At 40.4% G+C, this 16,894-nt stretch overlaps 1 protein-coding gene across 1 annotated transcript; it reads right to left on the minus strand.

The window, feature by feature from the left end:
* Positions 1-223: 223 nt before the first annotated feature.
* Positions 224-13,930, minus strand: elapor2a (endosome-lysosome associated apoptosis and autophagy regulator family member 2a). Its single transcript, XM_005729867.1, has 22 exons — positions 13,655-13,930; positions 12,007-12,127; positions 10,501-10,690; positions 10,274-10,421; positions 9,655-9,744; positions 8,896-9,001; positions 8,641-8,793; positions 7,205-7,293; positions 6,885-7,065; positions 6,659-6,787; positions 6,154-6,244; positions 5,952-6,054; positions 5,728-5,865; positions 3,432-3,695; positions 3,171-3,344; positions 2,894-3,077; positions 2,539-2,635; positions 2,350-2,451; positions 2,126-2,252; positions 1,543-1,721; positions 1,063-1,231; positions 224-943 (listed from the first exon to the last, which is right to left on the minus strand). Exons 1-22 carry the CDS (start codon positions 13,748-13,750, stop codon positions 875-877), a joined length of 3,000 nt encoding a protein of 999 aa, XP_005729924.1. The 5' UTR covers positions 13,751-13,930; the 3' UTR covers positions 224-874.
* Positions 13,931-16,894: the final 2,964 nt, after the last annotated feature.

Consider the following 16,894-nt stretch of genomic DNA (forward strand, 5'->3'; position numbering starts at 1 on the left):
TGTCTTCATATTTTAATAATGACTGTTTGTGCAAGCTTGTATACATATGTTTACAGATGTTTTAAATGTCTCTTTGTATTCCTCTTTTCAGTCTGCAAAGCATGCAAAAGTACCTTGAGTCTAAATAGTATTGAACAAATACACTTGACTTAACCTTAAGTCAAATGTATTTATTGCTTAATTTCTCAGCAGCTTTTTAATAAGATAATCAAACTGAGTCAGGTTATACATAAATACATCATGATTTATTTGAAGTACATGGACAGTCCACACCACAACCCAAACAGAATATGGCAAATTCAAATTTCAACTGATCAGTAGTTCTCTTCATTATATAATTTCAAAAAAAAAAAAAAACAACAACAACAAAAACATGAGAAGATAATGATTGTACATGAAAAGAATAAACCAATCTGTGTAAACATCTGTGGGATATGGAAAGGCAAATCATAGCTTTCCTGAAGATGAACTATACCACAGGTATCAACGAAATATTGGACGATACGCAAACTGAAGAGAGAAAAATAGCAAAACAGGACATCTTAAATAGGTCTTTGTCTTACCCTGAGCTCTTCTATCAATTTTTTCCTGAAATAAATTAGAATCAGACAGCTATCAGGAAGTGTCAGCCACACACCTGCTTCACAGTCTTTAACTGGACAGCTCCATCGTACCAAGCTTTAAGGCCACCAGGTTAGTGTGACTCGTTTGAGCATGGCTCTGATGTTGTGTCTATATGTGTGTGCACATACAAACAGTTGGTGTTCCAGGTATCAAAGCTTATAAAGGGGATAGTTAGATAGGGGTCACAAAGTGGGAAAAGTCTCTTGAAGGTCTGATTTCTCCCCTCAGCCCCCTTCACGGTTCTTCCACTCTAGCTCCACACCAATGTTTTGGAATGAGCCGAATTTAGCTGCACATTTTCATAGTTATCTCCATTTCTCTAAAATGAAAACGAAAAGAGAATTATTTTGCAACACTATATAGTTTGTTTGTTTGTTTGTTTTTTTACCACTGTGGAACTTTGTGGCTTTAAAAGTATAGTGATACTGTGTCTCTCACCTTGGATGCTATGGCTTTGAGTTTTCCAAGTAGAGAAGGTTTTGTGTATACAACTTCATCCTCCATGTCTGCCTCATTCTCCCCCTCCATCACAGCACAGCTGTCAGCCACTGGCATTTCACATTCCTTATTAGCAGACATCACCAGCCGGGAGTACTTATACTCCAACCTTGCACAGAGACAAGTGACAGAATCAATACTGCAGAAATTTACAAGAAGAAGAAGACGAAGAATCTTCACATAAATACTGTGATGTTACAGAGACAGAATGGCAAGAGATGGGATTTGGTAATAATGGAGAAGAAGAGACAAAGTTAAGGAAAGAAAACAAAACATGTGAAGCTAAAATCTTACAGCAGTGATGAGGAAGAAGGTGAGAAAGGGAGAAGGGGAGAATATTAAGGGGAATTAAGGGGAAAATGAGAAAACATGTAATTAAATAATGATGTGAGAAGTTAAAGAACAAGAGGCTAAAGATACCGTTTGTTCTTCTTCCAGAAATAGCAGGTCAGGGAAACGAGCAACACTGCAGTGAAAGCTCCCAGTCCTGCACCAAGCTGGATCCAGAACTCAATGCCCTCACAGGTCTGTGTTTTCTTAGCAGGCAAGGGCACACCACCCATGCACAGCTTTGGTTCATTCCACACATACAGCAAGTCCTAAGGGTGGATATACACATATGAATGGGACAGCGCATACACTAGTAAGTGTAAATATGAAATTTGAAGTGTTCAATAGGTTTGTCTTCATTCCAGCAACCTGCATTTTAAGTGAAACAAAGACTGTTATAGTGCTGACTTTAAGCTTTGTGGGATTTTTCTACGTACATGGATATTTTGGATGCTAACAACCTTTAGGCTTGTTAGCATGAACCGTTGTGGAATTATAACCCGTTTGGTTGCTTGGCTGGCTATAAAATTGGATAAGAATTTTAAAATCGGAGGTGAATATAAGCCACTTCAAATGAAAGCTGCAGTACACAGTCTGTTTTAATTCACATTAAACGTGCCCTTAAGAAAAATCCAGTACTCATAGACAAGTATATGTCCACACACACACACACCTGATTTCCTCCCTTGCAGACTCCCTCTATCTGATGGTAGTCTCTTTCTGTGCATGTAGGACAAGCCCCTGAGCTCTCCCATAAGAATTGAAAGGTGCAACCATCACACGTTCCAGCAGGGCACTGACTGAAATAGCCAAAGGCACAATTTGTTCAGTAAGCTGGACCACAGCGCAGAACAGTGACAAACACATGAAAATTAGAGAGACGTTGATGAGAAAGACCTGGGTACTGAGAGCTCCCCCGTAGTGCTCTTGTATGGGTTGCAGCGAAGTGTCACCACCACGCTCCGACCCGACTCGCAAGATGAAGTTGTCTCCAAAGACCTTACACCAAAAAGCACAGAAAGCAAGAAGCTTAAAGCAGTGATTTTTTTTTTCCACTCTATAAATAATGCCTGTAATGATAGGCACCTGTAGTAAAAGTTGACATCAGGAACTTTCTTGGAGGTCTTGGAAAACAGATCTGGTGTTACACTTATTCCTTCAAGGTTGTTATCCACAGTTGCCCCTGTTAATATTTATAGAAATGTATTACTTAATAATATGTCTACTTTTAATTTGTCTTTAATCTTTTCTATGACAGGAGTTTAACATTTAAAGACAAGCAAAAAAGACCTTTTATATTATACGAGTAATGATCCCCACAAAAAAGGACCTTTTACTTATTATCACATATTATTTTATTCTTTTAAAATAAAAATAGAGGCATAAAAAAGTAATCCTAAATTCAATTCTCTTCACTGCCACCGTCTTGATGCTCACTAACCAACAAATGTGTCAGCCAGGTTAATGGACTGCGAGGAGAGGGCTGTGTGGAATCCTCGTCCACTAGCTGGGATTATTGTTGATTGACAGATGAAGGTCGTGATGGCATTGGGGCCTTCCTTTTCTCTCTGGGAGTCGGTGATGGATAGGTCTGTTACATTGTCTGTACATACTGCCAACTGACCCTTAAAGAAAAAGAGAAAATTGCAATGACATTCAATTTGTGCACAACACATTTAAAATTGCAGGATTTTCTGCGCATTTTCATCTTTGCACACCTTTCCTCCACAGATACTGATATTGAAGTGATGGAAGTACTTGGTTCCTTTTGAGGTAAAGCTTGGGCCATTCATCAGTGACCCCACTGGCCCAAGTGAGCTGAAGTCAAAAGTCAGAGTGGCATTGCCTTCTGTGTAGGTGAAGTGACAGTCACTATAGCATAAGCTGTGCTCCTGGAAAACAAATACACAGGTGTCTGGTGTACCGCCTTACTGATAACAAGAATTTTCTTAATTTCTTTCACAATCATAGCAACAAACCTTGTCACTTTTGCTGGAAGGTCCACAGGATTTGCAGGCATCAGGGCCTGGTGCAGCGTGAGGCATCAGGTATGTGTTAGGTGGACACTCTGTGCACTGGCTCGTACTTGCGTCTATGTAATGCCCAGGTGGGCACGGCACACACGCAGAGCTGGACGGTTGTGCACCGAGGGCACAAACCCGACAGCTAGAGGACACTCCATCCACCGCGTTACTCACAGTGATGGAGTAGATTCGCGCCACATCTTTGACATACTGTCGTACCTTAGGTAGAGAGAGATAAATACACATCAGCCAGATGACGTGAAATAAAATCTCCAGTGTTGATATATTGTGCAAGACACTGAATGACACTTCAGAATTTATCTTTAGAACCAAAAAGAAGGAAGGGAGTACTTTGTGTGCCTAAAGTGGTCTGACCTCAAGAACTCAGTCATTTCAGATTTTATTAGCTATTGCACAAATTACAACACAACGACAACAACAGCAACCAAAGACAGTTTAAAGCCAAAAGCAAGAAGCAAAGGTTACTGCTATTCTTTTACAGTTTTGCACTTTATATGTAATAAGGTTTGCAATTATATGAGATAATTAAATATTTGAGGTAAATTAAATTAGAGTTATATATTTCTATACAACTCTAATTTAATTAATAATATATAAATATATTTATAATTTTAAAGGACACCCTAGCCCACACGTCAGCGATCGACTTTGTAACTGTATCATCAGACCTGCAGCTGTATGTGATTGACACTTGGGTGAAGAGAGGTGCTGAGCTGACAGCTGATCACCACCTGGTGGTGAGTTGGCTCAGGTGGGACTGTGGGAAGCCTGATGGCAAATAAACAGAAGACTGTGGGATCTTCCATAGAGGAAGCAGAGTCTGGGGAGGAGGGGACGAGTCATCTATCACCAGGGGTGGGGTCACCGAGGCAGTTAAACAACTCTTTGGTGGGATAGCCCCTGGAGTGGATGAGGTTCCTAAAGGCTCTGGGTGTTGTACAAAGACTGAACTTTGGACACAGGAGCAACAATGTGGTTTTTGTCCCGGTCGCTGAACACTGGACCACCTCTTTACCCTTTTGAGGACATTTGGGGGTGCATGGGAGGTTGCCCAACCAATCTACATGTGTTTTGTGGACTTGGAGAAGGCATCTGACCATGTGCCTCGGAGAGTTCTGTGGGAGGTGTTTCAGGAGTATGGGGTGTCTGGCCCGTTGCTTTGAGCCAGTTGATCCTTTTGCAACCATTGCAAGAGCTTGGTCTGCATAGCCTGTAATAAGTCAGGCTTGTTCCCAGTGGGTGTTGGACTCTACCAGGGTTGCCGTTTGTTACAGATTCAATTTAGAATTTAAATGGGCAGAATTTCTAGGCCAAGTGACAGAAAGCTTCAACTTGGGTGGTCTCAGAATCTCATCTCTGCCTTTCGCAGATGTGGCTCCATTGACTTCATCAGGCGGTGGCCTCCAGCAGCAGGATGAGAATCACCACCTCCAAGTCTGAGGCCATGGTCCTCAGCCAGAAAAGGGTGCCATGTCCATACTAAACCAGGTTAGGGACGAGTTCCTGCCCCAAGTGGAGAGCCTTGGGTCAGTATCTTGGGGTCTTGTTCACAAGCGAGGGAAGAGGGGAGTAGGAGATTGACAGACAGATTGGTGCTGCAGCGCCAGTGATGCGAATGCTGTACCGGTCTGTTGTAGTGAAGAGAGACCTGCACTTAAAAGCTAAGCTCTCAATTTCCCGGTCTACGTCCCTACCCTCAGCTATGCTCACGACCTTTGAGTAGTGACCAAAAAACGAGATCGTGGATACAAGTGACGGAAACGGGCCTCCTCTGAAGTGTGGCTGGCCTCTCCCTTGGAGATAAAGTGAGGAGTTTGGCCATCTGGGAGAGGCTCAGAGTAGAGCTGCTACTCCTCCACATCGAAAGGAGCCAATTGAGGTGATCTGACAAGGATGCCTGCTGGGGTCTCCAGGGTGATGTGTTCCAGGCATAACCCACTGGGAGGATGCTGCGTTGCAGACCCGGGCCAAGCTTGAGAGATTATATCTCTCATTTGGCCTGGGAACACCTTTGTGTTCCCCCAGACAAGCTGGAGGAGGTGGCCAGGGAGAGGGAGGTCTGTCTGGGCGTCTCTACTTAGGTTGCTGCCCTAATGACCCAGCCCCGGATAAGTGGAAGGAAATGGATGGATGGGTGGAAAGTATTAATGAACATCATTCACTGACAGCTTTGAAGTGAATGTAGTTTAAATTAGTTCATATCTGTGTGTAATTGTGTACTTCTACTCACATCTGAAGCTTGGTTAGTCCTCTGGAAGGCCCATGTGTAGGAAACTGAAGCATTCTTTGTCATGATGTGTGTGTAGGTTTGCCTTGTTTTGTTTTTCTCCCAAGACTCCACTATTTTTGTACTCTTCCTGTTTACATCCTAAAAGATTCATTAGACAAATTTCTGGTTTGAAAATCTATGGTAACATTTTTCAGAGCAGCAATCGTGTCAGTAACTCTTCTCACCATCATGAAGTAGAGCTCACAGTCAGCTGTGCAAGAAGTTTCAAATTCAAATGTAATGCGACCAAATTCTTCCCCTGAATGACTCGACACTGAAGTAGGAAGCCTGATGGCAAATAAACAGAAGAAGGGAATTAGTCACAGCTGAAAGAAATAGCTCAGTGGCAAAAGTGGAGGCTAAAAAACTCAAAGAAACTATCCTTACTTGAATCCAGGAACATGGAGGTTGAGGATGAGGTAATCATTATCAGAGCTTCCGGCTCCAGCCTGGATGTGATTACCTGCAACCTCCCAACCTGAAAATAAATAAATAAATAAATAAATAAATAAATAAATAAATAAATAAATAAAGTAAAGTATAATAATGTATAGACATTTAGAAAACTGCATGAACTCTGGTGTATTTGCTTAAAATAAAGATAAATCGTCCCACCTCCTCCCCATGAGCACAATTAACTAGTTTGTTGGAGGAGAAGGAAGAGCTGTTGGCATCATTGTTGTCGTTGGGGGTGGGGTGTTGGTGGGCCTTGGTGTCAGTGTTGCGGTTAGTGTCGTGTGGGTGTTGCGGTTAGTGCGTGTTGCTAATGGTAGCCAAATATTTGCCATGCTTTTTGATTCACTTCATTGGAGTCATCACACAATACAGTGACAAAATAGACCAGAATTGAGAGAAAGAGCAAAAGTGAGCATGTCTTGCCATAAACACCTACCATTCATACTGTCACACTTGGAATTGCCGACATTAAAACAGGAAGTCTTCATGTTAGAAGGAAGAACATTCCACCATTTGTACTCATAACCCAAGGTGGGCTCAGAGCCTGCAGGACACTGCTGACATGCTGGGGACAAACAGTGAAAAACACAATTGGGAAACCGCATGAAATAAAAGGTAAGTGGAAGACAAATGAGGACTGTAAGATAGAAAGTTTTCAGTACGTTTCATGCCATCGGAAAAGGTCCCAGGTGGACATGGTGAGCATGTGGCCGTGTCATTGTTATAGAAACCAGGGTTACAGGGGGGGCAGGGCTCTCGTTCTCCACTTGGAGGCAATGTCACAGCTCCAGTCACATTCTCAAGACAGATCTTAGGTTCAACCCACTTATATATGACCTGTGTCTGAAATCAGATGATAAAAAATAAATAAATAAATAAATAAAAGAAAAAAAGGTGTGAGTTGGAATAAAAAGGACAAACTGTGATTATAGAGCAAGTCTCAACAGGCTCTTTAGTAAAGAGGTAGCCTCTTTTCTCTCACCTTGCGCTCTTGGTCACAAGCTGTGTGGATCTGGAAATAATCCTTCATGGAACAGGGAGGTCTGTCCTTACATGAGCCAGATCCCTCAGCTAGGAAAAGTGGGGATACTATTAGCTATTAGATACTATTACTATTAGATAATATTAGCATAGGAGATATAAAGCAAATATAATTATTTAAAAACAATTTTAAGCAGAATTGATCCCCCCACCCCCACCCCCACTTCCTTTTATATGGATACAACACTAGCAAAGCAACAGTCGCAAAATATGTACTAAATAAAATATGTTTATTCCCTGGATGATCTAGCTAGGAAAGAGGACTAGGGCCACTGAGAAAAAAAAAGTGGGCATGTGATTTTTTTCTTCTTTTCCATAGGTCTGAGACAAAAGAAAGAATTCTGAGGTTAAGCTCAGAATTTTGGAAAAATAAAAAGAAAAAAGAAAAAAAGACATGCCCACTTTTCCCCCCCCGGTGGCCCAAATCCTCTACCGTATCTAGCTGTATCCAGTGACTTTTAAATTACTTTACTAAACAGAAAATTAATTAAATGCATTATATGATTCTTTATTAAGGCAGAGTGTGCCTCAGTAAAAACTGTGGAATTGTCTGTTCTTTCATCTTAAAACTTAAATTTCATTAGATGGTTAAACAGTCTGAACAACTCGTTTGAAGTACAAAGAAGAGTTGTATTGCCATATCAGCTGGTTTTGCCTTTTGGTCTTCATAAAACACATCACCTAGTACAGCTCAAATAGAAAATATTAATAACATCAAAATACATATCGGTCAACAGTGCATCTACAAGAAATGGCCAATCATTGTCCCAGGCAAGGAGTAGGTTGGGTCATATTTAGTTCATAATCCAAAGGAGTGCAACTTATTGGCAGTCCTTAATATTTATCCTGAAATGTGCCTATTTAATATGGTACAGGCCAATTTTAAAAATAAGTGAATACATTTTTTTTAAATCACTTGAGTAGAAAGATCCAACTAAATACATTTTCAAAAAGTATGTTAACATTATGTAGCAGTATGTAAAAGTATGTTACAAGATACATCATACAAATAAAATAACCACAGTACTTTAACTGAAAAGTCCTCATTCAAAACCCCTGGGGAAAAAAAAAAAAAAAAATCTAAACTTCTAGTTCAAGATTCTAGTGCATTGGCTGCCTTCCTATCATATTACATATGTTAGCAAATATACTAACATAATGATCAAGCATTACTTTTGCTGCCCCAGTTGCCAAAACCTGCTATTCCCTTGCGATCACACGGGCTCACTGTGTTTCTTTTTCTAAAGTTTGACAACTGTGACATAAAAATAGGACAAGCTCTATCTATATCCTTTAGATGTGCTTCTCTGAATAGCAGTGATAGCAATTAGGATTCAAAACAGATTTGAAATGGCAAATCTAGCTTTTTATTCATACCTGCATACTGAGTGCTGGTGTTACAGGGAGTGCAGGAACTGGCACCATGGCCAGAATAGGTGTCCCGAGGACAGGGTTCACACGAGGAGGAGCCAGGGACTCGACTGAAAGATCCCGGCTTACACGGAAAACACTCTGATGTGTAGGCAACACCTGAGCGGAGCAGAAAAGATAGAAAGAAGAAGTAACTGTTTGATCTATTTTGTTGTCATTTTTTATAAAGAGAAAAAGAAAAAAGCAAAAGTAACCACCAACCCTCAATATGAATATTTTTCAGCAGTGCAGGATTCACCACTTTTTTTCCCATCGCAACACCACCAGTCCTCCAGTAAAGGATGTTGGTGCCAGATTTCAGGTTCACCTAGAATACACATATCAATGCATCATCAGCTTGGGATTAAATATTAATAATTAATATAATATTCTATCTGAAAATTAAGAAAGGTCATTATATGCAATCAGCTTAATTGCAGCAGCTAAGCTGTAACTCTATAGCCATCTAACCATGAAGTATAAAGCTTAACAGCACAAGTTCAGAAAACATAAACTGCAAAGTATTCAGGACAACAGTAACTTTATACAGATTTGTTTTGTTTTCATGGCATATAATGCCACGCAAGTAAATTCATATATTTTTTTTTCTTATTAAGGAATTAAAATAGCAGAACAATGTGGAACATTTTCTTGAACCAAACAAGTCTAATCTAACCTGCGAGAAGAAGCAAGGAGCAGTACCACCACTAGAAACCCATCTCAAGAAGATCCATATATTACATTTAATTGTACATTTTAATTCACAATGCAGAAACCAAAATATGTACGTGCAGAAGCTCATTTACAGCATGAGTGGAAAATTACTGGAGACAATATAAAATGATGCCAGCTCCTTTCTGTGTACACGCTTCCTGCTTCTATCCGCTCGGTGGATGTTACACAATACATTTGTTTTGGGAGAACGAGGCTAAAAACCTGCCCTTTCTGTCTACTCGTCATCTTGCTCTGTGAGACATTTACCGTATGAGTTGCCCATTCACCATGCTTGGTGAGCTTGAGCCACTTCTTGTCATCAGACTGATCCATTTCTTGACACTGGTCATTCTGGATCTAAACACACACAAGCAGATCAAAACCTTCCCCCTTTTTTCACACTAATTTTCAGTTACAACATTGTGCATGGTTTATATGTTCATGCATACACACCGCATCACTACATTAATGCTGTGTTAGGATAAGTGGACAGGGGAAAATACAAAAAAATGAAGTACTAGAATTAACTGTAAGAAAACTATGTAACTATGCTTTAGCTTGAGCACAATCTATAGTACTTTTTAATTAGCTCTTGCAGGCTTCTTACAAATAAAATAGCATAGATAGATGTATATGCAAGCAATAATAATAGAATAGAATAGAATAATTCTTTAATTGTCCCACAAGGGGAAATTTGGTTGTAACAGCAGCCAAAAAGACACATATACAAACAAACAGTACACAGGACACAGAACAGAAACATACACAATTTTTCTTACATATTTACATTAAGGACAATGGTTACTATATACAGAGAGTACTGTACAGTTACAGTTAATAATGAAGTGATGGCAGATGTTTCTACTGAAAGGCAACAAATACTCACAAAGAACTCAAATAGCAGGTTACTGTCAGGATACTGGTAGTCAAAGCTAACTGAGCCTTGTTTCTTCAGATGCACAGCATAGATGAGAGAGACTGTGCATTCATCCCTGTTGGACTCCAGATAGTTTCCCTGAGGAACCCAGGAAGAGCTACAAGAAAAAAAAAAATAAATCCAGCATAGTATTTTTTCCCAACTTTTTCCCTTTTTTAAATGTCTTTCTCAATTACCTGTTACAGGTGAGGCTGTTATAACCCGGTAGGCTGCTCTCCAGGGTGGTTGCTAGGCTACTAAATCCAATAGGCATGTAATCCCATTGGTCGAAGCGGATACCGCTACCGAGGGAGTAGCTTCCTGCTGCACACTGAGTGCACTCCTGAGCTGACATCTCCAGGAACTCTCCAGCCTTACACGAGAAGGCTAGTGGACACAGTGAAAGAAAGAAAACAGTTTTTGAATTTACCAACCTTCTACAGCAAAAAGCATGGTCGCATCAGCCATTACATGTAATGTAACCCCAGTGATTGACAAACTTCATTCTTACATCTGTTACACAGCGTCTTTGTACTTGTTTTCCCCTCACTGAGCCATTGTGTCTCTGCATTTCTCCAGAACAGGTATGAGGACAGTTCTTCCTCATACCTGTTCTGGTCTAATGGCATTGTGATGCTTCTCTATGCTAAATGTGAGAGCATGCAACTGCTTCAAGGCTAGATTTAAAAATAGTTTGCTCTGGCAGGCACTTTGATAGTTACACATAACAACTGGTGACAGATAAGCTCATTAAGTGGGCAGTGTGCTCCATTTCAATACAGTGAATGACACTGAAATATCATATGCGAGTTAGAATTAGATGACGAACCTATGAGAACACAAGTGTATATAAATAGTGGTGTGAGGAGGAAGAAGGAAACAAAAAATTGTTTAAAATAACAAAAGGTGAGAAACAGTGCTCATATGGAAAGCATTTTGTTAGTTCAGTCTTCAGTGCATTCCAGTTCACGACACTATTATTATTAAAATAATAAATAAAAATTTTTCCAAACAATTTATGCATACATAACACATGTGGGTTTGAAAACAGTAAAAGAAAAGAAAGCATCCATGAACCCTATTGTTGGATTCGATCCATTAGTGAGGTGGTGTTGAATAAAAGCACTGGGCAAACCTGTACAGGTGAATGATAAAGACCAAACTTGTATGACCAGCAACATGAGCATTCCATCATGTAATGAAACGGTGTCATCTTGGCTCCATTATGATAAGAGTGTCAAACAAAAACTACAAAAAGAAAACAGTAACACCCTCTATGACTCACTTTTTTACTTAAGAAAAAAAAATACATTAGCATCGACTGGAAAGGTTAGTTACATGGCCCAATAAAAAACGCCAAACGAGCTTGAGTTAACATCCTCAAGGACACATGTTTGTCAGTGAGCACCTGTGCATTCTTGGAGCTACACTAACATCTCCCTGTCCTTTCACTTCACATTAAACAACCACTAACCTTCATCAACACGTGCCATCAATTATGTGCCTTGTTTCATAGCAAGCACAGAAAGATATTACGTAACATTGTTTTTGCTCCAAGGTTATTGGCCTGTAGCTTCACTCTATGGTTGGTCGACGTCCAAACACACTCAGTCAGGTTGTGGTGGTGAAAGTTCCAGCTACTGATAAGAAGGTGACATACACACATCAGCTTCAGTCATTTTCCACACGCACACTTAACTCACTGCATTCTGTGCCTCGCACTGGCGCTGGTAGTCCAGTACAGGCCCCAGGGTGCTGTGGGATGGCCACTCTCCACCGAGATCCTGTGCTGTCACACTCCGTGTACTCAAAGTAGTAATCAGTCTGCCAGGGAGACACACAAAACATAAGAAGTCAGTCAACATAGCAGGCTTGGACATAAAACCTGAGTAAACATAGGCCAGAGGCAGGTCAGCAAACATCTCCACCCAAACCAAAGCACAGAATCATCTCTTCCAGATAAGAATCACCAGCAAATCAGAGCAGACTGCTTGCTACTAACAATGAATTCCTACAGAATCCAGCTGCTATTGGCTGAAAAACATGAGTGCCAGTCACAGTGTAATCTCTAAAGCTAAAACCATTCTTCTGCCCCTGGTCACAACAAACCATCTCCATGGCGATAGGAGTAGGGGAGATGGCAGCAGTGGGCTGCTGGTGAAAGAGGCTGAGTCATTTTACCAGCAGCTTTTAACATTTCAAGTAGGCTCACTTAGACATTCGATTATTGCATGTAATTGTTTTAATCTGTGGCCCATGAGTGAAAAGCACTGGCCCAGTGTTCTTGATTCCACTTCTCCTCATCTTGTGTCTACAGAGGCGGGTGGCCTAATTTCTGACAGTTTACATAATGCTATTCCTTGAGCCAAACCAGATTTTGACACCCCGGCACATGCATGCTGTTGTGTGCGGAGTGATTTTTTCCCCTGGTTTTAAGTGGGTCTAAGGTTAAAGCTCAGAGACGCTTTCCGATAAAGGTCACAAGAAATGAGGCTAAATCAAGCATATTAATACACAAACTGTTTTTACTGCTGTAGTGATACAAAAAATAAATACAGGATTGTGAACTGTGTAACACTAAACCCTCGTTATCTCTTGCGACTCCCATAAGTGCAGTGGTCAATCACTGATGTGGCAGCTGTTCAATATTCATCTCACACCATGATTCAGCAAAGTCCTCTTCGGAATAAATTTCTTTCAGCGTAAATATCAGCTCTGGTAAATCTCACCCTCCCCAGAAAAGCTAAAGCTGCACAATGACTTAACCACCATATAGGAACAAACTGGAGGCCCGCAGTAATCTCTTTGTCAGTGTGAAAAAAGAGAATGACTTAGAGGAATGTTGCTCCTCTATCTTGGGACACCTCCGTGTGTGTGTGTGTGTGTGTGTGTGTGTGTGTGTGTGTGTGTGTGTGTGTGTGTGTGTGTTGTGCTGCCAACCTAGTGTCAGAACGTGTTGAGCTGTGCCAGACCAGAGGGAAGGAAAAGCCAGTTCATGCAGGAAACTGATAACTTAATAGCACAGACTGGTGAAGTTCAACAAACACCAGACCTGAACAGTGATTCATACTCCTCCATGTTGTTCGCGTTATTTAAACAGAAAGCAGTGCTGAGATGTGCGTCTTCACACATGCTGCAAATTATAAAGTGGGACTCCAAACCTACACCGTAAATCGACCCGGAAATGTGACATCAATGTTTAATCGTGTTTACTGTTCGATCACTAGATTAATAACTCGCTCAAGCGTGCGCAGACACAGCACCCTTTCGCCTTTTATTTCTTTTCTGTATAAACAGTCAGTTATTTTGATATAGCGATAAACCGCTCAGACTGATTGACTGTAGCCTCACCTCAGTACACTGCTTCTGTCCTTTCGCCCCGTCCATCAGCTGGAGCGCGCAGAGGATGAGAGCGCAACGACCGACGAGCCAAGCTGAGGTCTGCATTGTAGATCATCGAAGGTGGCGGGGGGGACACAAACACACAAAAACAACCGAAATCCAGGAGAAAAACGGAACGTATCATGAACCTGAACCCGGCTTGACACCTGCTTATATCGCTTCTTGCTTCCCAGGCTTTCCACCTGCAATTACGCTGCGCGCTCCAGGGATGCCTCATCAGATTCAAGCAGTGTAGGATTTTTTTAAAAAAAGGGCTTCCGGTTAAGGTTTTCAAAATAAAGATTGGCGCGTACGGTTGATGATTTGTGATGGTAGTGTTTAGTGAAATGCATCATTTTGTATGATGTCATTTTTGTGATATGGATGTGTTTAGGAACGCATAAATGTTCACTGCAGAAGTTAAGCCCCCAGTTTTCCTTTCATTTGAAGGCGAAGTAATGCTGCCTTCTGTTGCTGTCGTTGTATTTTCTTTCTTTTGCGCGTCTTTGATTCATGCTTTTAACCTCCTGGTCCTCCTGAAGTGTTGCTTACATAAAAAAAAATAAAGAATTTTTTTTTTTTAAATTAAAAAACAATCTGGCTATCATAAAAATATTTAAATATACAAAATATAGCGAAATGTTTAGTAGCATGTTAATTATAATACTGGTGGCTAAAGGAAAACGAGCAGCAATTTTTTGGGCACACAACATTTTGAAAGGATTTTTTCATGATCTTGCGAGCATTAAACACTAGTGACAGTCATGCACACAACTGACCACCAGAGGGAAACAAAGCTCTGCAACATTACTGTGGGGACGGCTCTGGTTAGCTGTGTTACGTTATCTACTGCCTGTGCAATAACAATCAAATTTATATATTTTTTATTTTGTGTCTGAAGTGAGACATTTATGGAGATAAATGTTCGGCGTGCAACTCTGAAAGTCTAACATAGTAAGTGTAGCACTTGCAGCTGATGTGTCTGACATAGAAAAACTGGTTTGTGCTCATTTTTTTGGTTTTGAACACATGTAGAGTTTGTCAGACTCGGGTTACTACTGAAGGCCTAACAGATAGAAGATTTCTAAAGCTTCCAAATAATATCAACCTGAAAATGAAATGGATATAATTTGGTTGCATGTTTTTAATCTTGGCTATAAAGTCCCTCTAAGCCTGTATGTTTCTGTTTACATCCTTACACAAAAAAGCTCATGCATGTTTCATAATAACACCCTGGCTCAATTTGTCAGGGTGTGCATTACACCCATAGCACCAAACCGCATTAAAAAACACGGAAGAGCAGCCTGACAGAACAACTCTGTGCCTGTAGGTGTAACAGAAATGCAATGCGTCTCTTTTTTTTCTTTTTTTTGAACAGTTTTCTTATTAACTTTCTATTTAATGGACAGAAATTTGAAATTAGTTTAATCATCTAAGCAAAGCATTGTGTTTAAAATAAAAAACATGTGTAAAATTGTTATGACCTTCATTGACTAGTTATCAGACATTAATCTTTCTTTGGAATTGGTAAACATATCGGTGACATAATAGTTTAATTGTTGTGTCTGGTGTTTCTCCTACAGTCAGCAGTGCAACCGACTTAGGACCAAAATGCCACCAAGAACTTGAAACTTAGAAATGACCCATCTTTCCCATGAGACTGAACCTGTCCCCCCAATTTACAGCATGTGAGAAAACGCATAAAATAATAATAGTTTCAAGAGGGAAAAAAATGCCTGGCAGGCTGTGTAATCAACTTGCTTTCCTGTGGCACTCACGTGGATAATTTATGACATGCTGCATTAAACTGAGTCACAAGGCTTGTCCACAGTGCTAGGACTTCCCTTTGTTCACACACTGAGAGTCAGGACTCCTGCTGTTAAATTCACGTGGGTTGAAATTTTTCCTCGCTTGACAGAATATACCCTTTCTGACATTTAATTCTGTTGCAGGAAACTTAGCAATAATTTCTTTTCTGTTGAATTTTTTTCCTGTGTATAGAGTATTTTGGTTTCAACTAAGAAAACTATGCAGCTGGCACCAAATGAAGACTAAAGCTTATCTTTAATCAGAATTACAACTAGACCATCAGAAATATTATATGCAATATAATTGTGGTCTAAAATATAAGTATGATATCTGAGCCTATAAAGGTTACAGCAAACACTTCCTTTATCCAGAGCCTGTGCCGTTTATATTAAAAGAAACAGTCCAAACCAGCATCCGTAACCAAAGTAGGATTAGAATATGTTGGGTCCCAATACTAACATTGATATTCCCTATGAAAAATCATTAACCAACAAAACTATGGATCCAGCTTTTCTTCATGGGATTGTATGAATATTCAAATAGTTCTCACCTAAAGGCAGCTGGCTTTCTACCGTCTCACTTTTTCTGTGAGGACTGATGCCAGCCTCCACCCTCTCTCTCTCTCTCTCTCTCTTTCTCTCTCTCTCTTTCTCTCTCTCTCTCTATCCATCCATCTCTCTCAAGCTCTCTCTTTTTCCCCCCTTTCTCTTTCTCATCTGAGGCCTATCACTTACGGTGTTTGCCTGTAACTTGAACTCTCATATTCAACCATCTGTAACGCTGCAATAACCTTTACACCCTGAGCTGCTGCTCTGTGATCAGATGAGTTCATTAATTAATAGTGGCAAAGTGTAGGGCAAGTGTATTAGTAACTGACCCTGAGTCAGATGGTAACCAGAGTCCAGCTGGAACAAGGTGGACCAACCCCAGCCTCCAAATTCACAACAAGCCAGGGACTACCTGATCAAGTAATGAGACACCAAGGCACTCACGTATGCGCATAAAACCCTGAGACAGTCGTACTCATGCTGGTTGTCAGGGTGGCAGATAAGGTACTGAGAAGAGAAGAAGAAATAATTGCTTTATAGTTAAAAACTGTTTGTGGTTTGTTTAGCTTTTGGGGGTTTTTTTCCCCTTTTTTTTTGTTTGTTTGTTTTTTTCAATGAGAGAATAATGTGTTAACAGATTGATCAATTCACCAAGAAGGCTGACACATTATGGATTTCTAACGACGAGCCTCGGATAAGCTGTTGATCTGGTTGCTTCAGGAAAAATGGACCGCTATTGCATTAATGAAATAATTGTTATGGGTGGAACCAAAAGTCTTTCCTGGGTATGAAGATTTTTTTTCACACATCACATCACAACTTGGCAACTTGGCCTGTTCATGTGCCTTTAAAT

The sequence above is a fragment of the Pundamilia nyererei genome, unplaced genomic scaffold, assembly GCF_000239375.1.
Source record: "Pundamilia nyererei isolate P.nyererei 1_Seehausen unplaced genomic scaffold, PunNye1.0 scaffold00035, whole genome shotgun sequence".
Taxonomy (NCBI): domain Eukaryota; kingdom Metazoa; phylum Chordata; class Actinopteri; order Cichliformes; family Cichlidae; genus Pundamilia; species Pundamilia nyererei.

Coding starts and splice junctions, on each gene's coding strand:
- elapor2a (XM_005729867.1), bottom strand. CDS start 13,750: ATGCAGACCTCAGCTTGGCTCGTCGGTCGTTGCGCTCTCATCCTCTGC. Junction 7,066..7,204: donor CTTGTGACCAAGAGCGCAAG/GTGAGAGAAAAG, acceptor ATCTGATTTCAG/ACACAGGTCATATATAAGTG. Junction 6,245..6,658: donor CAAGTGTGACAGTATGAATG/GTAGGTGTTTAT, acceptor ATTTATTTTCAG/GTTGGGAGGTTGCAGGTAAT.